Source organism: Furipterus horrens, unplaced genomic scaffold (assembly GCF_987537825.1).
Source record: "Furipterus horrens unplaced genomic scaffold, mFurHor1.1.pri manual_scaffold_2, whole genome shotgun sequence".
Classification (NCBI taxonomy): Eukaryota; Metazoa; Chordata; class Mammalia; order Chiroptera; family Furipteridae; genus Furipterus; species Furipterus horrens.
The window spans coordinates 77,927,076-77,952,970 of record NW_028327172.1 but is presented as its reverse complement, the minus strand read 5'-3'; the positions used below and the strand labels follow the sequence as shown (position 1 = coordinate 77,952,970).

General features: G+C 40.1%; 1 protein-coding gene and 1 long non-coding RNA gene across 4 annotated transcripts in view; one reads left to right on the top strand and one right to left on the bottom strand.

Moving 5' to 3' along the window:
* Positions 1 to 25,895, top strand: part of LOC150018869 (exophilin-5-like) — an 81,039-nt gene that overhangs the window by 44,649 nt on the left and 10,495 nt on the right. For 2 of the 3 annotated variants that reach the window (XM_090265894.1, XM_090265893.1), the window contains 3 exons: positions 10,118 to 10,278; positions 12,073 to 12,235; positions 21,321 to 21,369. In XM_090265894.1, the coding sequence (XP_090122020.1) occupies positions 10,118 to 10,278; positions 12,073 to 12,235; positions 21,321 to 21,369 (373 nt within the window). Of the gene's footprint in view, positions 1 to 10,117; positions 10,279 to 12,072; positions 12,236 to 13,145; positions 13,190 to 21,320; positions 21,370 to 25,895 lie in introns of those variants that run through there. The other variant, XM_090265895.1, reaches the window with a different exon arrangement.
* LOC150018866 (uncharacterized) overlaps positions 19,926 to 25,895 on the bottom strand; it is a 121,318-nt gene continuing 115,348 nt past the window's right edge. Inside the window, exon 3 of the long non-coding RNA XR_016509022.1 lies at positions 19,926 to 20,442. This is a non-coding gene — a long non-coding RNA (uncharacterized LOC150018866). The remainder of the gene's footprint in view (positions 20,443 to 25,895) is intronic.

The following is a 25,895-nucleotide window of genomic DNA, read 5'->3' as shown; positions in this document are numbered from 1 at the left end:
CAGTTGTTCCAATTTCTTTTCCCTCTGCTCCCCTCCACCCAGTGACCACCACCCCACTCCAGTTGTCCCCTCCCTTAGTCCATGTCCATTGGTTGTGAATATAGTTCTTCTCAACATCTTCCTGTCTACTCCACTCCCACCTACTATGCTTATTTCCTGTACCATCTGCCTCCGTTCCCCCTCCCCCCTCCTCGCTGACCTCCCTCCAATATGTTCCCCATACCTATAAGTCTTTTCCCACTCTCGTTGCCTACTTAGTTTGCCTTTGTTTCAGTTTCCTAGCTTCTGTTATTGGTTGTTGTGATACAGTTTTCATTTTAATGTTCATAGTTTTGATCCTTGTTCTTCTAGACAAGTCCCTTTAATATCTCATATAATAGTGGTTTGGATCTGATGAACTCCTTCAGTTTTACTTTGTCCTGGAAGCACTTTCTCTGCCCTTCTATTCTGAATGACAGCTTCGCTGGATAGCGTAATCGTGGCTGTAGGCTTTGGATTTTCATTACTTTGAATATTTCTTGCCAGTCCCTTCTCGCCTGCAGAGTCTCCTTTAAGAAATCAGCTGATAAGTCTAATTGGGACCCCTTTGTACATAATCCTCTTCTCTCTTGCTGCTTTTATAATTCTCTCTTTGTCCTTAATTTTTGACAACTTGATTATAATGTGTCTTGGTGTGGTTCTCCCTGGGTCCAGTTTATTTGGAACTCTCTGTGTTTCCTGGACCTGTAAGTCTATTTCCTTCCCCAGGTTCAGGAAGTTCTGCTTCATTATTTTTTCACACAATTTTTCCATTTCTAGTTCTTCTTCTTCACCTCTGGCAACCCTATAATTTGGATGTTCACTCTCTTATAGCTGTCCCATAGGTTTCTGAGCCTCTCCTCATTTTCCTCACTTTTTGTTTCCTCTTTCTGCACTGGTTGACTGTTTGACTGTTTGTTCCTTCCCTATGTTCCGATTTGTTGATTTGATCCGTGGTTTTCCTTCCCTCACCACTTGTTTCGTATGTGTTTTCATTCATTTCAGCAGGACTAGCCTTCATTCCTTCCCCATCTTGATTAAGTCCCCCTGTTATTTCAGTAAGCTGTCTTATAACTCTAGCTCTGAACTGAGCCTCAGAAAGATTATCTAATCTGTTCATCCGTTAATTCATGTATTTACTTTCTGCTGAGCTCCGTGATCTCGTGATCGGGATCTCTATCATTATCCCTGCCATCCTGACAGGTTTGTTTATCTTTCCTCCTTGGGCGGGGCTGTCACACCTCCTACATTATAGGGGGCGGAGCGCCGTGCACTCATCACTACCAGGCGACCCTTCTCACCACACTGTGGAGCTTTCTGTGGGGGCAGGGGTCCACGATGGATTCCTGCTGTTTACTCTCTGCTGAGAGACTGGGAGCCTCCTCCTCCATCCCCTTGCCTTCTGGGCCTCACAGTCCGAGGTAATGGGGGTCTGCCTTCCCCAGCATTGGAATCACGAGCTGATGGGTTTGGTCTGCAGCCAGGGGTACTCCCCAGGTGCTTCTCTCCTCTCCGTAAATACAGGTGTCTCTGCTTACCGCAGTCCTGCCACTCATCGCTGTAGCTGCCACCACCAGGACAGTTTGATCTCTCAGCCCTGGCTTCGCCCCTCCTACTGATCTGGACGAGCACCACTTGCTTATAACTTCATACGTTGGACTTCCATGTAGCTTTATGTTGTGGAACTTCTGGTTATTTCTGGTTTTGCATTAGTTGTAGTCTTTCTTAGTTGTGGAGGGAGACAGAACGTGTCAGTCTAGGCCTCCATTTTGGCAGGAAGTCCTATTCTTTTATTTTTTGCTGCCTCCATTCTACCCCAGCAGAACATAAATTCCATGGGGCAAGGACTTGACTTGTTCATTGCTCTTTATCCAGAGTTCATCACATGTTAAATGAGTAAAAAAATACCTGTTTTTGTTATCTTACATCACATCATTATTGGACTCATGTCTGGCTCTCCCATTGGACTGTGATCTCTCTGTCATAGAAACCACATCTGCTCTATTCACCATTCTGTCTCTGTGTCTGTACCATAGGAGGCCTTCCACAAATATACACTTTTATTACAACCATGTCCTGGATTTTCACTGTAAGAGTTTTTGCCGTAAACATCTTTGCCTCAGACATTTTCACCATACAACTAAATGGCTGTAAGGCAATTTCATGGTAAAAGACACCAAAACATAAAAGAGGGATATTAAAAGGAACATGATGAAACATGCAAAATTAATAACAAAATTAAAAAGACTTTATTGTGAAAAGTGAAAGTACATTGTCTTCCATGTTTAGGGTGTATATTTATAACTGAGCTTTGTATTGTGCTGTGCAAAGCCACAAGGATACAATCTAATGTCACAGTCCATCTACTGTTGGAACAAGCTATTATATCTAAAAGAGCTGTAGAACCGACTTAATGCTCTGGAAGACTGATGTGAAAGAGTGACTGTCTCTTTTATAATTGCCATAGCTTGGTTGACTATTGGTTTTCATGGGCAGGAAGGATGACTGAGTTCAGTGAAGGATTTGCAAACTGAGATGTCATCATTTTCTAGTATAGTGTGCAATCTGGCTTTACTGTAGTTTTAAAATCTGGCTTTATACGAGATGTTATCATCCACTATTTTAAGACCACCATGTCTACTTCTTATTGTAGAGACCTTTCTGAGGTATAAGATTTATATTCAACATAATCTAAAAATGGGGGTACTGCAAGAACTTCTGTCAATGAAGAAATTAAACCAAATTGATGACTAGCTTAAATACAGTAAGTCTACCAAACTGTTATACCCTGGCTGGTTTGGCTCAGTGGATTGAGCGTCGGCCTGCGAGCTAAGTGTCGCTTGTTCGATCTTCCAGTCAGGGCACATCAGAGAAGGAAAACTCTGATTCCAAAAAACCTCCGCTGCCTTGCGGCATACCTCTTCAGGGGAAAGGCTAAGGGAGTAAACCCCCACAGAAAATCCGGAGCCGGAGTCCCTAAGGCGGTTTGACGTTGTAGTCAACACCGGCAACTCCTGCGGCGCACCTGAAGCCAAGCTGTATTGACTCCGTCTTTCCCTTGGATCCTTCAGCTGCGAAGAGAGGGGGGGTCTGCTGCATGGGCAACAGCAGACCCTCCATATCACCCTGCCCAGGCTCTGTAGCTTCAGCTTCACTGGAGAGGATACTCCAGCGTCATCGCAAGATGTCGATTCAACACGGGAGGAGACAGATACCATGTCACTCCCGAGTCGGACTGCACAGCCATTCTGGGCGGTGCAGATAGACTCTTAAGAAGCTACACCATCGTCTCTCGAGACGGACGGCTGCCGACGACCAAACTGTTAACCAGTTATTTTATCTTTTATGACAAAACTGCCTTACAGCCAAATAATTGTGTGGAGAAAATGCTTACAGCAAAGAAGTTTACTGCAAAAATGCTATGGTGAAAATACCTAGAACCATGAAAAATGCAGAGATAAAAATAACACCAAAAGAGGCAATAGGACTGTGTTAAGATTGTGAAAATATGACTGATATTTTCCTCTATCTGCAAAAAAAATTATAATGGAAAAAATGAGAATATAAATAAAAATTCACAATTAAACAAACAAACAAAATAGCCCAACATATTATACTTATTGAATAAATATAATGAAAAAGCTAAAAATAGAAATGATAGCTACAATTATTTGTCTCCAAGAGATCAGGTGTTTTCTTTTTTCTCTAGTGTGCCAAATGGGTGCATCATTTTTACATACGTTATAATCACAGATAAAATGTGTTTTGTTTTTCCTGTTCCATGTTATGTCACATGCATTTTTCTAAGATGCTACACTGCCTGCATAATTATTTTTAGCAATTGCATAGAGGTGGATTTAATGGCGGGCACCCCAGGTGCACGCTCTGGACCCCGACTTCTAAAGGGCCCTACAAATCCCCAACTTTACACTTTTTTCTAATGACACCAAGTTTGGTTTCATATGTGCAATTTTAATTACATACTAGTTTACAATCAGTGGTAAAACATGATAGTATGTTTATATTTGCTTATTTTCATTATTTTGTTTCTATACTGCATAGGCCCCACTTGGTCCCGCTACCACTCATCGGAACAATAGAATCGTATTTGCTACTTTGTACTTACAAAGGTTCTCCTGCAGTGCAAACTTACAATATACACAAATATGCAGGGGTGTAAATTAGTTTGTGGATATGTACTTGTTTCATTTACGGTTTTAAAAATAGTTTTCTGTGCGTATAAATAAATATTCAGGTAAGTTGAAATTATATTAAAATAAAATTAATTCCTATTGTTGAAATTATATTAAGATAAATTAATTCCTGTTGTTACATCAGCACCTGGATTTTCATAGTTTATGAATAATTTTTGAATGTTAATTAATCATTATTTTATTGCATTATAATGAAAAATCTCTTCTCTAGTATTCTAATCCTTCAGAATATTAAATTTTATATTTTCCTTTCAATTGGTAGCTAGAAAAATGAAACGACATCAAAACTTTGTGATTATTATTCGTTCGTCGGCAGCCGTCCGTCTCGAGAGACGATGGTGTAGCTTCTTAAGAGTCTATCTGCACCGCTGAGAATGGCTGTGCAGTCTGACTCGGGAGTGACACGGTATCTGTCTCCTCCCGTGTTGAATCGACATCTTGCGATGACGCTGGAGTGTCCTCTCCAGTGAAGCTGAAGCTACAGAGCCTGGGCAGGGTGATATGGAGGGTCTGCTGTTGCCCATGCAGCAGACCCCCCCTCTCTTCGCAGCTGAAGGGTCCAAGGGAAAGACGGAGTCAATACAGCTTGGCTTCAGGTGCGCCGCAGGAGTTGCTGGTGTTGACTACAACGTCAAACCGCCTTAGGGACTCCGGCTCCGGATTTTCTGTGGGGGTTTACTCCCTTAGCCTTTCCCCTGAAGAGGTATGCCGCAAGGCAGCGGAGGTTTTTTGGAATCAGAGTTTTCCTTCTCTGATGTGCCCTGACTGGAAGATCGAACCAGCGACACTTAGCTCGCAGGCCGACGCTCAATCCACTGAGCCAAACCAGCCAGGGGCAGTGATTATTATTATGCTATTATTAATTATACATAAACTACATTCAAATTTTACTGGAAATAAAAAATTAGTAGTACATAATATTATTTACTTACTTAAAAATATGGTTAACATGTATTTTTATTTTCCCTGTCTCTTTTTTTTTTAAGGGGCCCAATATTTTCTTTGGCGCTCAGGGCCTCAACTGACCTTAATCTACCTCTGCAACTGCATAATGTTCAGTTAAATTAATGTCGTTTAGGGTAGTATTTCTTTAAGATTTTTTTCCTGGAGCAGAATTCAAACTGCATGAATATTCACATACAGGTATAGATCTCTGACTTCATTGGAAGTTAGAAAAGAAACAGGCAATGTTGGATAGATGTACAAACATAGAATGAGTGCTTGAGGTGGAATTAAGTAGTGTGATTTTTTAAAAAGAGTCTGTTATATCAAGCCTTTAGAAAAAATATTAACTTATGTTTACTAGAGAGTTCCTACGTCAGGTAGCTTTATTGATCTTTAAAATGAGATGGATGTGTTGAGAAGTGGTGATGCTGAATGTGGGGGTCTTGATATTTAGGGAGGGCTTCAGGAAGTCATGGTGGTCATATACAAATGTAGGACATTAAAAGGTGAGGAGTTAATTAGTGGAGGCAGCTGCTGGTTTCTTAGTCTGTTAGTAAGGGAAGTAGCAATCAAGTCAGGAGTGATCAGGTGTCAGAGCAGTGGCAGTGGCAAAATGGGAAGCACTGGTGCAAATTAAGTGGGCTGGACATAAGGACTATTGCCTAATGCTTTTTAAAATGCAAGTCTGGGCAGAATGGCCTCTGGCTTCCTTCTCAATTATTTTATAAAACGACAGTATCATAGCTCCAAGCAGGAGCCCAAATTGCAACCATCTCAATTCATTGCCTTTAACTCCAAATTTGCCACTCTGCAGCTGTCTGGCTCACCACTTTCTTAGTAATACAAAGTCTCTAAAACCTGTGCTTCACAGAGGACCTAGATAAAGGGCAACCACTGAACAGCAGAACAGCCCAAGCTTGACCCCAACAAGACTGACTTTTTCATCAGTGCCGTGCTGAACTGTTTTCTGAGAACTGTCATCATGTTCTTCACACTTCCCTTTGTGCTCTGTTTTCCTGGGTCCAGGGCTGTCTCCCTCTGGATTGAGCACCTCCCATTGCCAAACAGCTCTGGGGGCCTCCTGAAATAGGGCAAAATGATCTGCTTTCTAAAAGCAATCATGAGGTTCCAGTCAAGGTGGTGGCATAGCTAAATGTGATACTCATAGCCTCACACAACATAAAAATTACAACTAAATTACAGACTAACCATCATTCAGAACACCTGAAATCCAGCTGAACAGAAATCCTATAATGAAGAATATAAAGAAGAAGCCACATTGATTCTGGTAGGAGGGGGCAGAGACAGGGAACACTGGCCCACACCCACATGTGGTGGTTAAAAATTGGGAAAGATAACTCAGCAGAGGAGTTCCCCCCTAAGGAATGAGGAGTTCCAGTGCCACACAAGGCTCCCTATCTCAAGGTTCCAGTGCCAGGAAGAGAAGTATCCATAACTTCTGGCTGTAAAAGTCAGAGAAGAATGTGGCTGAGCGAGATGGAGGGTATCGGGAGTCCCAGGGAGTTCCTCTTAAAGGATCTGCAGCCACAGACTTCCTCAACCTCACGTGCTCTGAGCTCCAGCCACTGGGGCAGCAGCTGGAAAGACATCAGAGACACATAGGGAAGAACTGAGTTGTCTGGCATCAGGTGAGGGCTGGAGGGGCAGGTGGCAGAGGACACTGTTCTTTTGCTGAAATTGCACCCCCCCCCCACACACACAGCTGGCCAGTGGGTGCCACATCTGGGTCTCCATCAACCTGGCTCACACTGTTCAAAGTTCAGACCCACCGAAGCCATTTCTGGTGGCTTTTCCATACTAAAGGCCTGTCTTGGACCATGCCTCAGAGTCTCCTAAAATTCCCCAAACAAGCAGCATCTGTTCCCAGTGAGCCCCATGGCACTAGGCCTGGTACTAGCAGTGGCTGTCCTTGGTTTGCTGCTTGGCCTCTCCCAGGTACCTTCAAGCCCAGCACAAGTAGCAGCCATTTGCAGATCACTCTGTAGCTCATGTGAGGGGACAGGCAGCAGATGACTTTGTCCTGTACCTCAAAGTAGGCCCCAGAATCAGTGCACTCAGTGGGAAGCTTTCAGACCACACTGGATTCCAAGCCAACCTCTCCATGAGTGACACCCTCAAGGAGCAGACTCAGTGGGCACCAAAGTCCCACTGAAGTGAGTCTTGCTCCATGGGGTTGGCCCCTGCACAGCAGATTCACCACTGTAGTAATTGATGGTCCTCAAAAGCAATCAATCTTGGGGATCAGTCCCTCCCATTGAGGTGCCAATAGAAATCAGGGTGCTGGTGGAGTGCTCAGGTCACGTGACTGGGGAGACTGCATCACTGGATTCTACAAGACACCTACTGCATAAGGTCACCCTACCAAGTTCTAGAGATGTAGCAGCTCTGTCTAATACATAGAAACAAACACAGGGGAGCAGTCAAAAAAAAGAGACAAAGAAACAAGTCCCAAATGAAATAATGGGAGAAATCTCCAGGGGAAAAAAAAACTAAATGAAATGAAGGGAAGCAATTTACCAGATACAGAGTTTAAAACAATGGTTATGAGGATGCTCAAGGAACTTAGAACTTCAGCAGCATAAAAAAAAGACATGGAAACCACAAAAAAATAACTATTCAGAAACTAAGACTACACTAACTGAAATGAAGAATACATTATAAGGAATCAGCAGTAGACTGGATGAAGGAGAGAATCAAATCAGCAGTTTGGCATATAAGGAAGCAGAAAACACTCAATCAAAACAGCAAAAAGAAAAAAAGAATCCAAACTAAATGAGAATAGTGTAAGGAGTCTCTGGACAACATCAAACATACCAACCTTCAAATGATGGGTGTGCCAGAAAGAGAAGAGAAAGAGCAAGAAATTGAAAACCTATTTTAAAAAATAATGACAGAATACTTCCCTCGCAGCATGAAAGAAACAGACATACAAGTCCAGGAAGCACCGAGAGTCCCAAACAACATGAACCCAAAGAGGCCGACACCAAGATACATCATAATTAAAATGCCAGAACTTAAAGACAAAATAAGAACCTTAAAAGCAGCAAGAGAAAAGCAGTCAGTTACATATAAGGGAGCTCACATAAGACTGTCAGCTGATTTTTCATCAGAAACTTGGCAGGCCAAAAGCGATTGGCAGAAAATATTCAAAGTGATGAAAATCAAGGACCTGCAACCAATGTTACTCTACCCCTTAAAGGTATCATTTAGAATCAAAGTACAGATAAAGAGCTTCACAGACAAGAAAAAGCTAAAAAATAAAATTAAAAAAAATCATTACCACTACCAAACCAGTATTATAAGAAATGTTAAGGGGTCTTCTTCTTCTCGGAGAAGAAGGAGAATGAGAAAGAGAAGGAGAAGAAAGATAAATATGAATAATAAAATGGCAATAAATACATTTCTATCAACAATTACTTTAATGGCAAATGGATTAAATGCTCCAATCAAAAGTCATATGATAGCTGAATGGATAACAAAACAAGACCCTAACATGTGCTTTCTATAAGAGACTCAGCAATTCTACTTCTGGGTATTTATCCCAAGAAACCCAAAACACTAAATCAAAAAGATGTATATATCCATATGTTCATTGCAGCATTATTTATAATAGCCAAGATTTGGCAGCAACCTAAGTGTCTGTCAATAGATGAATGCATCAAGAAGTGATGCATATATACAATGGAATATGACTCAGCCATAAAAAGGTAGGAAATCTAGCCTTCTGCAACAACATGGATAGACCTAGACTGTATTATGCTAAGTGAAATAAGTAAAACAGACAAATGCCAAATAATTTCACTTATATGTGGAATCTAAGAAACAAAATAAACATGCAGAATAGAAACAAACTTACAGATACAGAGAACATTTTGATGGTTGCCAGATCGGAAAGGGGTTGGAGGGATGGGCAAGAAAGGTGATGGGATTAAGAAGTACAGATTGGTAGTTACAGAGTACTCATGGAGATCTAAAGTATGGCATAGGGAATAGAGTCAATAATATTATAGTAACTATGGGTACTAGATTTATCGAGGTGCTCACTTCGTAAACTATGTAAATATCTAATCACGGTGTGGTACACCTGAAACTAATATAATAATGTACAACAACTGTAATTTTAAAACAAAAAATTAAAAGTAAACAAAAAAATTTACCACAACCAATGTTTTAATTAAGGACTTAGAGCCATATTTTCATTTGAAAGAGAATTAAGCAGGACACTGTAGGGGAGAAGAAAGAAATAAGGATAGAATTTCAGTTCTGATATTCTGAAAGTGGGGACCAGACACATTTGTGCTCAGGTTTCCTTTTCTATCAATCTCAAGTTATACTGTTTCTTACTACCTGAGTATTAGCCTTGTGCTCACTCATAGGCTTTTGTTTCATTTGCTTAAAGAAGTTCCTTATCCAAGACCACCACATTCAACAATTCTTTTCTGCGTGTAAGCTTTTATCTTTGACCACTGAATGGGCTAGTGAAGATCCTACATGTTTTATTCATTGTTGAATCCCCATTGCATACACAAACACTGGTACAGGTATATTGCTCAATAAACATGTATGAATAAATGAATGTGTAATCAGAACTAGAATATTCTAGTTTTAACATGTCATTAATACATCTATTATCCAATTGCATTATTAGGTCAGGTTTGCACAATGTTCAACTCAGATTGTCCTCACACACTTGATTATTTTACATACTAGCAAAAAATTTTATATCACTGGGGTATTTGAAAAAATACAGCTAATACATGTACACAACAGTGAAAGGGAAATTTTGATTAGGGCCAATTTTTTCTCCCAGTCTTATAGTTTATGGAAGCTTCTCCATTAGGTAAAGTTTAGCTTATCACATGAATTTACAGTTGATGTGTAGAATTTAAAGGGTGTATTGATATTTTTCTTTATTTCAGCAAACTCCAGAAGACAAAGAGGGATAACAGGTGGCTTCAAGGAGTGACTGGTGAATGGTTTGAAGAAATTCAAAGGAAAAAGTTTTGCAATGAAACAGATGTTAGCCAGATGTTAAAACAACCCCTTACATACAGGCTAAGGAAGGGTATGGCAGAAAATGGTAAGAAAAAAATTTACATCTATTTTTTTTTCTGATGGCACGGTGTTGTGGATAATCGCTCAGTGGCTCTTCAATTTAACCAATTTATATTTAGGACTATTTTTAAATGATATGGTACAAAAGTTTCATAACACAGAATAAAAAGAGTGAACTCAAAAATGTACTATAATGGGCAACAGCAGACCCTCCATATTACCCTGCCCAGGCTCTGTAGCTTCAGCGTCATCACAAGATGTCGATTCAACACGGGAGGAGACAGATACCATGTCACTCCCGAGTCGGACTGCACAGCCATTCTCGGCGGTGCAGATAGACTCTTAAGAAGCTACACCATCGTCTCTCGAGACGGACGGCTGCCGACGACTATAATGTCTGGGGTACATGTTTTTAAAATCAGGCAAGATAGTATAGTGGTTAATAATACAGATATCCATATTTTTAAAAGTTCTGGATTCAAATCTCCACTCTGTCTATTCCATCAGAATCCATGTGACTCTATTCAAGTTACTTATTCTCTATAAGTCTCACTTATTTAACCTTTAAAGGGGTATGATGATACCTACCTCATAGGGTGGTTGTGAGAATTAAATAAAATTATATGTATAAAGTACTGAGCTGGAACACAGTAAGCGCTTAAATAAGTATGGTGATGATGCAGAAGGAGAGGGAGGTAGAGGAGGGGCTAGGAAGGGGAAAAAGAATGAGAAGGGAAGGCAGGGGGAAAGTAGGGAGAGGAGTGGCCACCCTCTGTTACTGTGGAAACTTAAACCACATGAGCTCCAATAAATGCCCTCTTTGGACTACCAGCATGTTGCTTACACTCACCAATCACTTATTTTTTTATGTGTAAATGAGGATAATAAAACCTTTCACAGGACTATAGTGAGAATAACAAAGTGCATGAGAAATTATAACATACTATAACAGCATAAAGTATCTTTCTGATAGTCACACTGACTGCTTTTGCTTATATGTTACTAACATTAATAACATTAAGAAACATGGAATAATATTTCTAAACTTACATATTAACAATACTTTGCAACTCCCATAATAAACAAATCTATCTAAAAAGACATATTTCAGTGTTTAGATTAATCCCATATATGCTATGGTGACTTTCTCCTTACCTTGAATTCCTCTGATATTTATAAACTCAGCATGTCTAAAAGTATAGTATTACAGATCTTGTATATGTTGCTGTTGCCTTAGAATTTTTAATACTCACATATAAAACTATATACTATGTATAGATATTTATATTACATGCATATATACATGTAAAGCACATATGTGGTAAATATGTATACGTATAGATTTTTGACAGGAATAAGAAACACTCTAAATGACTTAATTTCCTTTTCCTTTACTCTCCTTGATATGAAAGTTGTATTGTAGCTATCACTATGTTTTAAAATACTAAAACAAAAATTGCTGAAGGACAGGGTGGTTAACAGCAACATAAGAACTGAATGAGATCCCTGATATCCCACCAGGGTATTAGGTAGCTTAGAGGGAAGACAAGTTGAGTGGAAGTCATGCAGCTGGTGTAGGACGTGCAGTCCACAGCGCACTCACTCCTTAGTGTTCGTGAGGATTTTCTCTACTCAGCAGAACCTTGAGAGGAACAGGACTCCCTTTAGTGCCTGAGGTCTTCATGTGGAGATCGTGGCCGTGGCACTAGACTTCATGAAAGTATAGAGAGGAGGGAAGAGAGAGTGAAGCCTTAGTTCTCTGAGATTTATTCACCTGGAAATATTTTAATGATACAGAATTTTTACGATTTTCTTTTAGATCCTATGGAATTACAAACATCACAATCTAAAGATACACCCACTCAAAGAAACCCAACGCCCGCTCCTTCTCAGCTGAGCTTCAGATCATCACTTGCTTCCCTGTTCTCATTAGGAAAATCCAGAAAGGAGACTTTAAAGCCCCAGTGGCTGGGACAGAAAGGGTGAGTCAAATTCAGATCACGTGACAGCTCATTAGTTACCCGATCCCAGAGGCTGGCAGCCTGTTTTCTGATGAGAGTGTTTAATGACTGTTCTTAGAATTTAAATTCAGATGCTAACAAAGGAAATAGGACTTTGCTTGCAGAGGGACAAAGTCCTTACGAAATCATGAAAACCTGGCTCACTTGAAATCCACTTCTAACCAGCTGCACCGGTCCCAGGTAATAATTACTGACAATTTTTCCACTGCTCCAAATGCCTGGTCTATGCCTGGGTCAGGCAAATATATTTAAATCAAAACTACTTCTTCCTCAGTTAGTATGTGTATCTGTGGTCACAGGGAAGGACAGGGTACTAAATGAGCATAACTAAGATGACCAAAGAGACTAGAACTACAGAAAAATCAGAACCATTCTGTTGTCATGGCCCAGAATTTAAACTTAAAGGAGGGGAAGCTTTTAGAGCAATGGAGGCATAGTTCCATATGGTTCCTAGTTTAGATCTGTATGAATCAGTTCATCTCATCTCATTATATTGCTGGATTATTTTTTGAAAAACAAGCAAGGCTTTGCTTCCGTTCAGTTAAGCTGACTACTAAATATTTTCAGCATGCCTTCCTGGTTGAAAAGCTTCCCACCCTATTAAGGTGTTGGCTTGGCATGTTCTGTGTTCCGTGTGTGCCGTCAGACCATTAAAGAGTGCATTGCAGTGCTCCAATAAAAGGTGTTTAGAGGTCACTCTTGCTGAAAAACAATAGGCAGCAAGCCACTGGTAGGGCATGTGATGAAGCTCCTGTACTTAGCAAGCAGAGTTCTGTCCTCCCCTCTAGGGCTGTTGGAAGGATTTTTGCTTCTAGCTTTCACCGGAGGCTCTTTTGTCTTTGATGAAATTGTGAACAAAATGTAAATTTATGTGACTGTCTCTACCAGAGTCACAAGCAAATACTCTTCAAATAGGTGAGTTGCCTTTTTGTTTTTTTTTTAATAAAAAATGTTTGAAACATTAGTAATTCTCTCATTTGGGAAATTAAAAGTGGAGAGTATTCTCTTTGTAGATTAAATGTCTTTTAAGGAGAAAAGAAATCATCCTAATGTGTGGTATAGCTGGGACTAGTGATGTAATCTGTGTTTTAGGTGATTTTTTTTTAAGGCAGGGTTTTATATCACCGAACAATCTAACATTAGTAAACTAGGAAAAGTTGAAAAATCTGTTAATTCTATAGAGAAATGATTTCCAAGCTCATGTTGCAAGTTACTGCAAAAGTGGGTCAAAGGAGATAAAAGATCTACAATCGTCATTCTGGGTTGCATGTGTCTTAGTTATGGACCAAACTGAAAAGAAACTGAAACTCTTGCAAAAATCTGTTTAGCAACCATTCTTCTGATATACCAAAATGACTTGTAGCTCTTTTTCAACCAGATAAACTGACGCATATAGCACAGCATGCAGAAATTAAACAAATTTCATCAGTTTAAATGTATGTGTATGCTTAGCAGTTTTCAGAATTTGTCATCTTTAAATATATTTTACTTTCAAAACATAATTGGGGATAGATATTTATTAGTTATGCTGATGCAAATATCATGAAGGCACTGGTTTTTTGTTCCTATGAGGTTTCAGAAGATAAAATATAAAGATATGTCCTTTTTATTTTTAAATATCAGTTTGACCTAAATATTTGGATATAAATCCTAAATGTGTGTGGTTAAGGAAGTGTTTTACTATGGTAAGAATATAAATTCCAAGGGGCTCTTTACTCTGGAGTAGAACCAAACTTTCTTTGGCAGTTCTGATCCTTCCAAGTACAAAATCAACCTTAAAATACAGGCTCTGATTCAGGAGCTCCTCCTCGCCTGTGAGCACACAAGGAGGAACTAACATCAGGCCCTGGGGGGAAGTCATGATCTGCCAGATTTCTACTTGCTGAAGTCATCAAGGTTTGACTTTGTCACACTTGTTGCTCTGGAGAACAAGTCAGCAAAGCAGTTTATAGGATTTTTGCAAATCACAGGAAGAGACACAGCCTCTCTAGGCAAAACACAGCCAGCCTTCTGTTCAGCCCTAAAAGATTGCATACCAGAGAATTTTCTTTTCCTCTTTTAAGCTATAGCTTAACTGAAATGACACTGGCTAATGAGCAACTATCCCCAGAAAAAAAAATGGATTTCATCATTTCACCAGATATACTTGTTCATTTTAGAAAAGCCCAGCCAATAAAAATATATGGCATGTTTAAGCTTTGATTTTCTATTATTAGTAGATAAAAAGTCATGAGAACATAGTAACCTCATGAATTAAGAATACAAAAAGTTCTGCCGTTTCTACTTCAATTATGACTAGTTTCTCCTCCCAAATTTATGTACTTTGCATACTATCCCATTATTATTTTAAGCCTATTTATAAATGGTCATACTGTACCCTGTGTGACCCCCAACTCCAGGAAAAAAAAAAAAGTTCCCATTCATGTTTTAATTTATTTATTGCCAGCCAATAAATTTGAGAAAAGTATACATGTTTTACATGTACCACTGCCCCAACATTTCCTTGTAAGTCATATTTCCTCAGGTCTTGCTATGAGGAATTTAGTGCCTGTGACACACAGTGCTCATCCTCCACCACAAATTTTTGGTAACTGCACTGCCCCATATATTCCTTCCACATAGTTCAGCAAGTAACCGAAAGTGTGCGGCACAAGCTTACAAATGCAGCCTTCCTGGTTGACAAGTAGCATCTACAGTTGTTCTTACTGCAGACCCCAGGTTATTACAGTGATACCCACCTACATGATAGGTGACATGTGCGCTACTCTGTCTCATGCCCCAACATACTCCACCATAAAGTTGCCCCTCCCAGGGGGCCACACCCTCATGTTCGCACACATTCTCAAAGCTGTGCAGCCATGTAGCCATGTGCCACCAGTTCACTGTGGCAATATTAGGGATGTGGACTTTTGCCTACTGCTCTTTCCTCCATTGTAATACCAAGGACTAGGCAAAGTGCAAATATAAGGAAACTAGTTCATAGCTTAAGAGCAACATGTACAATTAAACTTAAGATCGCTTTCCTTTGAGGACCATCACAGTGCTTGGCATATAGTAAGTACTCTCTACATAGGTGTGATTAGAGTGATAACTGCTGGAGTGAGTGTATGCATGCCTACTACTCTGTTTCTTTGGGATAACTTTTTTCCCTTGAGATGCAAAGAGCTTTGGTGGACCCACCTAGCTGCTCTTCAGACATCTCCAAATTTGCCTCATTCATAGGGTGTACACAGCTTAGGCAGTCTATCTGCAACCTCAGTTGACATAAACAAAAAGTTCAAGTAGTATTTTGGGAAATTAAAAAGGCAGATTATTATTTTCCTAGATTCTGGTTGGTGGTTCTTTTCTTTCTCATGCACTACAAATGTCCTACTGTGCTCTCTTCCCCTTTCCTAGTTGAGTGCCTTTGCTTGCATTGGAACACACAAAAGTCTAAGACACCTAGACTGAAGAAGTCAGAGTAAGCACGGCCCTTCTTTGGAAATTCTCTAAACCACGTGTAGTGGCCACAGATAAACAGCATTGTCATGACAGGAGGGAGAAGCAAGACAAAGGAGTGGCTTTGCATTTCCCCCTGAGTGGCCAGTGGTTCCCAGTCCATCTGGTTGGTCATTATTATAATCTCATCAGCAGTTTAAAAATAATGACAGATAATAAGGCCCCAACCTTCAGGTTCTAATTCAGAAGGTCTGAAGGAGGGCACAGGGACATTAATTTATTTTTAATTCTCTGGCTATTTGGATGTTCACTCAGGTTTGGAAACCACTGCAGCATAGCTTCCTATTCCCCCTATGCTAAGGGCTGTCAGAGTTCCTGGCATGGGTGCCAGTAGCCCAGGTGAAAGCTTCTCTTTCATTTACTTATCAAGCTTTTATCAAAGCCTTACTTTGGGGTCAGGTACTGTGTTTAGTGTTAGAGATAAAATTGTCTAAATAAAGCTAATCTCTGCCTGGAGGACCTTGTAATCTAGCAGGGGATACCAGATTATTGCATATAGTTGGGCAGGAGGTACCCCGAAGATTTCCAGGTATTGCCAGTCACGTCACAATCCTTGTGGATTTGTATATTTATTATGGCATTTTTCTGGCAAGTGGCAATGAGGATCTTGAGGAAGAGATGCCATTTAAAATTCACACAGGGGTGCCATCTTGCCTTGCTGCAACCTGGGTGACAGCCAGGTGCATGGATCATTGCAGTATAACATGGTGAGTGCGGTAGTGGCTGCATAGTGTTTCTGCCATGAAAACATATAGGAGAAGCACTGATCTCAGACTGGAGGATCCAGAATGCTTCCTGGAAGAAGAAAGCCAATTTTGTGAAAGACACATGGGAATGAGCTAAGAAATTAAGAGTGGGGATGTTGCACCAGGCAGAAAGAATGACACAGCAAAGGTACAGAGACTAGAAAAAGCAATCATCTAGGCAGGTAACTGAGGTTTAGTGACCCAGTATAAGGTGAGACTGATAAGAGATGAGATGGGAGAGAACAGCAGAGTCCAAAACACAGGAATCTTACCCATGCAGTGCTAAGGAGCTTGGAGTTGATGGATCCTGTAGACAGCAGGGAGCCATGAATCACTCTTTTGTAAAATACCATTCCTTTTCTTATTATTACATATAATATATGGTTTTTTATGTTATATTATTCACAACTAACTGGACTAACGCTAATATTTTGGTGTATTTCATATGTGTGTGCATGTTCACATGTATGTGTTTTTTCCGTCGATAGCAATTTTCTAACACAAGTTTCGTTGAGTTAGACCTGACATTTGTTTTTGACTAACTTTTGGCATCTGGATCCAAAAATGACCCCAGTTTTTCTCTATCACATGAAAATTTTAAGGTACAGGATACCCTCCCTTTGTCCCAAAAATCGTACAAAATTTATATACAAAGGAAAATAAAGAAAAAAATTACCTGAATATACTGTTTATTTAGAGTTATTTTCTTCATATAAAGGCTATATATTGTTACTGTAAGTCAAATTGTATACAAGCAGTAAAGTTATGCTACCAAACATAAATATTAAGGTATTTTATCTTTTCAAATGACAGACTAGGAAATGCCAAAATGAGATATTTGGAACGGTCTCATTCAGTTGGAAAAGCTTTAACAAATTGCTTCATGAGACACAGTTTTATGTGCAGAGGTGGGAAGGTAATGTTCTTTCTGTCAACAAGTGGATCATGTAGAATGTTTGGATCACCAGGTTTGAGGTCAGATCTTGGAGGCCAATTCAACTCCACCCAATGCTTCTCACAAGCTCTGCTGCTCCACACACACAGAAAACAGGGATACTTGGTGTATCTGTGTTGCTGACCAAAAAGGAAGCAGACCATTTGAAGGTCAACACAGATGATCCAATTGTGCTTGTGATATTGCAACAGATCAATGACTCTCTTTATGTCTTCATATTCTTCATGAAAACAAACTAAATGGTCAGTTGGGACTGCACCAAATAAATTGCCATTGTGGAGGAGGACACACTTCAAGCTCTGCTTTGAGCTATTGAAGAACAGTCACCATTCACTTGCATTCTAGATTGGAATTCCCAATTCCTCCATTAAAGCATGTATGTTATGGCAATACACAAAACCACCATCACTTCGAAAGTACTACGGAAATGCACTTTCTCTTGATCAAAAGTAGGATGCCTTCACTCCTTTTTCAAGCAAGTTTTTCTCATGCCCTCTTGATGCTAGGAGTTCTGACATCTTTGGATAGCCCCAAATATCATGCTAAATCATTCAACTCATGCTGATCAAATCCCCTATGAACTGAGTTATTTTCAATTTCAAAATATTCATCGCTGCTGTCACTTAGTTCTTTTACTATACTCCTGTTTTTTGGAAAGAGGGTAGTTCAATGAAAACTGGCACTGGGATTTCAGCTGAATGAGACACCAGGCACATAGCTGGTGGTAGACTAGGATACTCTATTTTACATTTATTTTTCTTGTTATAGCCTGATGTTTTCACTATACAAAAGTAACAGTCACTTGAATGATCTATGGGCTTTTGCCAAACCATAGGTATACCAAATGGCAATTTATCACGTGCTCCTTTTGTTCACATCTGTAAAATCTAGACACACTGCTTGCATACCTTGTGAGGGGTTCAAGACTTATCTTGATCACCAAGTTTTACTTTAAAATATGCAAAATAGGCTTGCCTGACAAATGTGCTGATGTTTGTCCTTTGACTGGGAATGGTGAAACTGCCACAGATAGAACAAAACAAATCAGGGTTGTTTAGGCATTTATGACGAGAAATAGCAGAGGCAGACATGATCTGGAGGTAAGGAAATAAACGTGTATGTAAATAAAAAAATAAATTCTGCTAACTCCCTGTATACAGACAAGAACTCAGACTACACTTCAGAATACGATTCACTATATAGAGCGGACACAACCTCTCCCCACACTGTCTCATGTGTAACTGAATAGCCTAGACAAGTATGAACCTGTCACTGGTCTCCAAGGTCATCCCCCACCCCTCCCCACTCAAGGGAGGCTTGCTCTCAGCCAATAGGAGAGCACTAGTGCTGCCCTCGATCCAGGCTCAATCCAGCCTAGAGTGGTCGCATTAAGATAAGCTGTAGAGAAAAACTTGATGTACTAGAAGAAAACTAACTGCAGTTTTGAAATCAGCATGCCTATTTAAGTATAAAACAGCTGAAAAATCAAACTCAACAGGAATTATGTTAAAAATTATTCCCATGTGTAGTTTTTAAACAGAGAAGTGACATAACCAGATTTTCATTATAGAAAGATTACCTTAGTTCTGTGGTTCTCAACCAGGGGCAATTTTGCCCCCAGAAGACCTTTGGCAATGTCTGAAGACATTACTGGTGTTCACAAGTGAAGATAGCTGCTATTAGTATCTAGTGGTGAAGGTTCAGAGCGGTTGCTGGACATCCTACAATGCATGTGGCAGACTTCCACACTGAAGAAGTGCCAGGCAGAGAAACTGCTCTAACTGTAGCTCCCGAAAGAACAGATTCGGGAGACAGAATTCAAGTTAGAGAGACCAGGTAAGAGACTGTGGAGATGGTAGCAGCTTAAACTAAGGTAGTGGCAATAAGGAGGGCAAAAGTGGACAGATTTGTGCACAGTTTAGAATGTAGAATCATGAGGTGCCAGTAATTGGATGCAATGAATGTGGAAGAAAGCAGAGTAGAGGTGAACTCTCCAGATTGACTTAGGAAACTAGATGGATGATGGTGAAGAATATAGGCGAAGGAGCAGATGAGATGGGAATAAAAATGAACACAGTTCTGGCTGGTGTGGCTCAGTGGACTGAGTGCTGGCCTGCGAACTGAAGGGTCCCCAACCAGTTACATTCAGGGCACATGCCTGGGTTTCAGGCTATGCCCCCGGTTGGGGGCACACATGAGGCAACTCTCCCTCTCTTTCTCCCTTCCTTTCCCTCTCTCTAAAAATAAATGAATTTTAAAAAATGAACACATTTGCTCATTTCTTCAACAAATACTATTTGAGGGATTCCGTGTGCAGCACTATGGAACAAAACAACAGTCCTTGGCTGCAAAGGCCTTAATCTTGTGAAGACAACAAAAAGAAAATAGGGGAACATAGATTCATGCTAAGTGTAAGAACAGAGTCGCTCAGAAAGCCATCAAGACACATCAAGCAGAAAAAATAAGTTTATTGAGGGACTTAGCAGGCAAGGAGGGAGCCATGCCGCAAGTGACTCCAACTCCAGACTCCTAGGGAAGGAGGGGGTTGTTTTATAGGGGGAAGAAAAAAGGAACTATTGAGTTCAGTTTGTTTATCTCGCAGCTGTAAGTCTGATGGCTGATCAAGGCCAAACGTGGTTCGGTTTGATGCACCCTGCTATCATGGGAAACTCTTGGTCCAAAACATTGCTGTCTCCCAAGCAGCTGCAAGTGTAGGGGGCAGGGGTGGGGGAGGCATGGGAACCGAGGCTGTCACTAAGAAGCGGAAGTTCCATGTGCTCTGGGAGCACATTGGAGGGTGCATTTCTTAGACTAAGAATCTAAGTCTGGGTATCTAGTCTGGGCAGGTCTCCCAAGGAAAATGATGTTTTTAATGATTCTTCAAGGATTCTTCCAGGCAAACAATTGGTAGAAAACTGTTTCAGGCAAAGTAATGATGAGTGCACAGGTTCCAGAGTGTGGCAATTTTCCTATGGCAGAAGGGATAAAGCAAGGTAAGATATGAGGCTGGAAAGTATTAAGGGACTAGATAATATAGGGTCTTCTAAATACAGAGAAGAATTAGAACTTTCACCTGAGTGCAAATGGGAATCATTAAAATGTTAAGGAGGGAAGTGGCATGATTCAATTTATACTGATCACACTGGCAAAAGTGTAGAGCAGCAATTTGCAACTGGTGTGCCATAAGAATTTTTAAAACATGCAGTATCTGACTATTTAGTCAGGGGTACTGTCAAATGAAAAAATGACAACAGCCAACACAATAGCCATTCGGTGTGAATGAATCAAAACTCCTAATTTTTTGTCAGATTGGCAAAACATATAATTTTGGTGTGCTGCAGAATTTTAGTAAGTAGTTTATGTGTGCCATGAGATGAAAAAGGTTGAGTATCACTGATACAGAGTTTGGATAGTATCTTTTAACTTCTCTGTATCTCTGTCTCCTAGGACTAGGCATAGTATCTACTCTGTTTATGAGATTGATGTATTTAAATAAGTTAACATGAACAAAGAATGTAAGAACACTGACTATAATCATAACAAGGACTCAGCAAATGTAACCATTTTGCTATTATATCTCATTCTGTATTCAAATGCAAACCCACTTTTATGTAATTTCTTCTTGGCTATCTGAGTGACAAAGATGTAAAAACATAAGCAATCATAGGAAAGGTCTCTGAAATTTTTATCAACAATGCACTAACCAAGAAATGTCTTCCCACAGAACATTAGAAACATGTTTATATCTTCTCAAGATATCAAAGCATAATGGCATATGGCTGTTGATTTTTCTCCTGATAAAAGTTAGGCACTTCTTCAAACAAATTATTTCACTTTTTCTCCACAGATGTGACAGGCATGCAGGACCTGCCGTGTCTGTGAGGGGACCTGCTGTGGTAAGTGAGTGAAAACTTAAGGTTACACTAAGGAATTTATAATTAATGTCATCTCTGGCTGGCTACCTATTTAAACAGGTTTCTCTTTGGCTCTATTTTAAATTTACTTAAGAAACTTAGATTTCTCTTAGAGAATTCAAAATTTTCCATTCACGGTTGGTTTCCAGTTGGCTCTGGTACTGAAATGCTCAAACAGAAAGCAGGCTCTGCCAAGAAAGAGTGAGGCCACTGTGTGTCCATCACACCATCGGCGGCATCTCTGATGTTTTCGCATGTGTCACTGTACAGTACAAAAGCACTGGGCAGAGGAAGAGGCAAGAGGCATCACTGCCACTTTTCCAAGCCAATGTGGATCAGGGCTGGATCTCTTCTGGGTAAGAGCATCACTTGTATTCAAAGTGGAAGCCACTGATAGGTGAGATGCATTTGGCCAGAACAAGTTCCCATGAGAGTACTGCCCCAACATGACTCTCCACCAAGGGCTTAGACTTAAATATATTCTCTGTGTTCACGTTTACAAGATTGAGAAGCTGTAAGTTTTTTGTTTTTTCATGCTCTTAACTTTTGATCTACACATGCATATGCCTTTCTGTGTAATTCATGTGATTTGGAAATGAAAGAATTATAGGAGAGACCTAAGAGTGCAGGAGGAGGGTAGTAGTATAATTCTTCAATTCATTGTCATCTTAGTACATGGACCTACCTTTCTTTCCCCCGCTTTCTCTTTTGTTTTTGTTTTTTGCAAAAAGCATGGGGTAGAATTCTGGTGAGGAATGCATATAAACAGAGCCCCCTTTCTCCTTCAGAGCAATGCTACTTCTTTCCCTCTCTCTGATGACACTGAACCTATCTCTCTCTTTTACATACTTGAGCTCCAACCATGACACCAGCACCAACTGCCACTTGACAGATAATTTCATTTAATCCTCTGAGGAAGTCTGTGAAGTACTATTATTGTCCCCATGTTAAAGATGAATAAACTGAAGTCAGAGAATTTAAAGATCATGCTCAAGGAGTTACTGGTCAATAGTAGAGTCAGGATTAGAAAATCTGGGCCTCTACATCTCCACAGCCTACAAGTTGATGCATAATGCCTACAGCTGCGTCAGCCCCAAGCCCTGTTTGTATATGAGCCCCAGTGGCTCGCTACTTGCAGCCTCTCCTCTAACTAAGCAGTGGACTGAAGTGGCACACATAGAGCTTTGCTCTCTAAGAGGACAGAGGCCCATTCCAGATGCTTCTGTACTCTCACTTTTCCTTGGAGAAGTGCTCGGAGCTCACTGGCCTCTACCATGTGAGAGCCATGGCATCTGAAGCCAATGAGGAATGTAAAAAAATGAATAAAAATGCCTGGAAGTAATAAAACAGTAGAGCTAATTTCGAATCCTTGGGATTTGAAAAATCAAATCTGAGGATTAATATATTTCTTTCTTCGGCACTCTTGATTGCTGCTCACAGCCTGTCAATCTAAAAGATATGATCTGGGATGCAACTCAAACCAGTGATTGTTGACTCCAGTTAATAACTTTTATGAAAAGCAGGAGGGAGAAAATAATGAAACTACTTTCTGAAACAAAGATTTTGTATGATACGTAGATTCCCATTATTTATTAGTGGAAGTCCTATCCCCTTAAGCCTGCAGAAAGCTGAAAGTTGGCTATTGATGTTACAGGTAATGAACTTCCCCAACTGGGTTGACAGCCTGGCAAGAATGGCGCACTTTATAGGAGCTTGTACTACATTATCAGATAACCTTCCACTCAGGAGAGAGAAAGCTGACATTTAAACATTTGCTTTGGTTTAAAAGAAACAAAGGTTTCAGAAAACATAGAAACTTAGAGACATGTAGCTAAGAGCTTCTCTCAACCTCAACACTGCTATCTTTGGAGGCTGAATAATTCTCTATTGTGAAGCTGTCCTGTGTATTGTAGGATATTTAATCACATCCCTGGCCTCTACCTACTAGATGTCAGTAGTTCTTCACTCAATTGTGACAATCAAAATTATCTCCAGAAATTGCCAAATGTTCCTTAAGGAGCAAATTGTGGCCAGTTGAGAACCATCTCCTTATAGGTGAGGAATCCAAGGTCCAAGTGGTCACCATCAATGAGAATAGATACAAAACATATGACCTTGGCCACTTGAACACTCCTCATCTCTGAACAAATTCTGATGGGCCCTATTGTTAGGTGCTGTGCCACCTCTGCACTCCTAGAAACACACCTCCAATGTACTTAGCACACCAGGTCAATGTGGGCTCCTTGAGGCCAGGATTGTCTGCCCACCTGTGTATCCCCACTGCCTGAAACAACCTGAAATTTAAAGAAGGAATGAATGAGTGGTTTTAAGCCACAAAGTGCATTGGAGAATTTGACATTTGCAGGAAAGCAGACACAAGACACATTAAGGAACACCTTGAAAAATTACTTTGTTGACTTTACCAAGGCATCTGATAACATCAATGAGCTTAGGCTTCAGCTCCAACAGCTGTTCTGCAGGTTTGGCTACCCAGGAAGTACTCAGAGCTAAGGTTACTCTGTAACAGGGTTGTTTGTCTCGTGTCAGAATTGCATCAATACCAGGAGACTGAATCAGGGTTGGTTAAAAGACCTCATTTTGCTCAGCCTATTTTACATACCATGTTCGAGAATATAACTGAGATCCTGAACGCCAGCATTTTGAGATGCTGGCCTCTAACCCTTTGGGTTATTTTTCTAGCTTGTTCGACTGCGCGCATCATCAGGAGTCCTCCAGGAAACCCTCTGAAGCCACAGAGGAATAGCAATGGCTAACAGGCCTTACTAAGGGCTGAACATCATTATAAAGTGTTTTACAATTATTCATTCATTTAATCTTATGAGGTGGGGGGTTTATAATTTTTTTTCATTTTACCTATAAAGAAACTAAGGTACAGAAAGGCTAAGTAGCTTGCTCAAAGTTATACACTATTAAGGGGCAGAACCAGGATATGGACCTCTGTAGAGTCCTAATATTGTCAATATTCAGTGTCTCAATTTCTGTAATAATCTTTATTAGAAATCTTATCTATGTAATTTTCTACGTTGGTATATTGTGAATCAATCCATAACTGTGAGCATCAAGGGTGTGGAAGGTTTAAAGCAATGTTCTTGTCTTCAGACAGTTTACCATCCAACTGAAGATGTGTACATTAGTAAAAAAACAGTAAAAAACAAAATAGTGGAAAGAACAGGGTTAGGGATCAGATCATATGAGCGTTAGTAGTCATTGCTTCCATTTATTATTGATATCACTTACCCAAGACTTGGTTTTTTCATCTGCAAAATGGGAATGATGATACTCACCTAATTCACAAATTTATTCTAAGGATCAAATGAGATCGGATATTTTGAAAGCATATCAAAAAAATGAATAAATGAGCAATGTTATCAAATATAAGATGGTTGATACCAAATGAGTATACAAAAAAATGTGTTAGACAAGTATAGAAGTGGAAAATAGTATTGTAGTCTTAGAATTCAATTCAGTAAATATTAGGCAGTCTCTTCCATGCTGATGCTATGTTAGGTGCTCAGGACACAAAGGAGAATACTGTGCTTTCTTAGTTATTTTAGGTGTTGGGCTACTTCCAGGGTCCTGACTCATTTGTTTTCAAATCCCTGTTTTTGTAGATCAGGGTGAAGACTGATGTGTGTGATAGGGAGGAAGGGGAGAAGTCTAGTGGTAAAGTAAAAGTGTAAAGAATGTAAACAACTTTGATATGATGTAACAGGTATCACACCAGAGATGCATATAAATATACTATGGTAATTCATTCTTCCTGGAGAATTGGAGAAGGGCTCACAGAGACCATGACATATGAACTAGACTCTGAAGGGTCAGCTGATACTTTGCAGAAGAAGAGGAGAAGGAGCAAAGATCAGGAACAGAGACATGGGGGTCTAGAAGAAGTGCACAGCACTTAAGAGAACTGTGTGTAGTGAACTCAGAGCACAGGACACTTGGAAAGGAATGGCTTAAATCAAACACTGGAAAATGATTTTGACACCATTTTGCTGTACAGAGGTGTTTGAACTTCATTCTCTAGGCCAGGAATGGGAAAGACACTTCATTTTTTATGGCAATCTGACGGCATGGAGCATTATTTTGAGGGGGATTCTGGGTCAAAAATTGAGGCCTGACTGAAGATCCTTGTGCTGCAGGCCCTGGAGGACTTTACCTCCACTCTAGGTATCAGGAAATTTTAGGTGCTTTTCAGCAACTCTAAGTCTGTGTGTGGCCTGAGAAGATGTCTACTGCTGGGATGTAGTATGTTGATAAACAAACAAACAACAAAAAATGTAGAGAGAGGTGATTTAGCATGGGCACTGTAATCCAACAGACTGGAAAGGAATCCTTCCCTCCACCAGTGTGACCTGAAGCAAATGACCTGATCTCTTGAAACCTTAGTTTTCCCAAAGTGGGAATAACAATAGTACCAATCTCATAGGGTTGTTAAAATAATGAAATAAAGTAATTTATATGAAGCCCTCAGCACATTGCCTAGA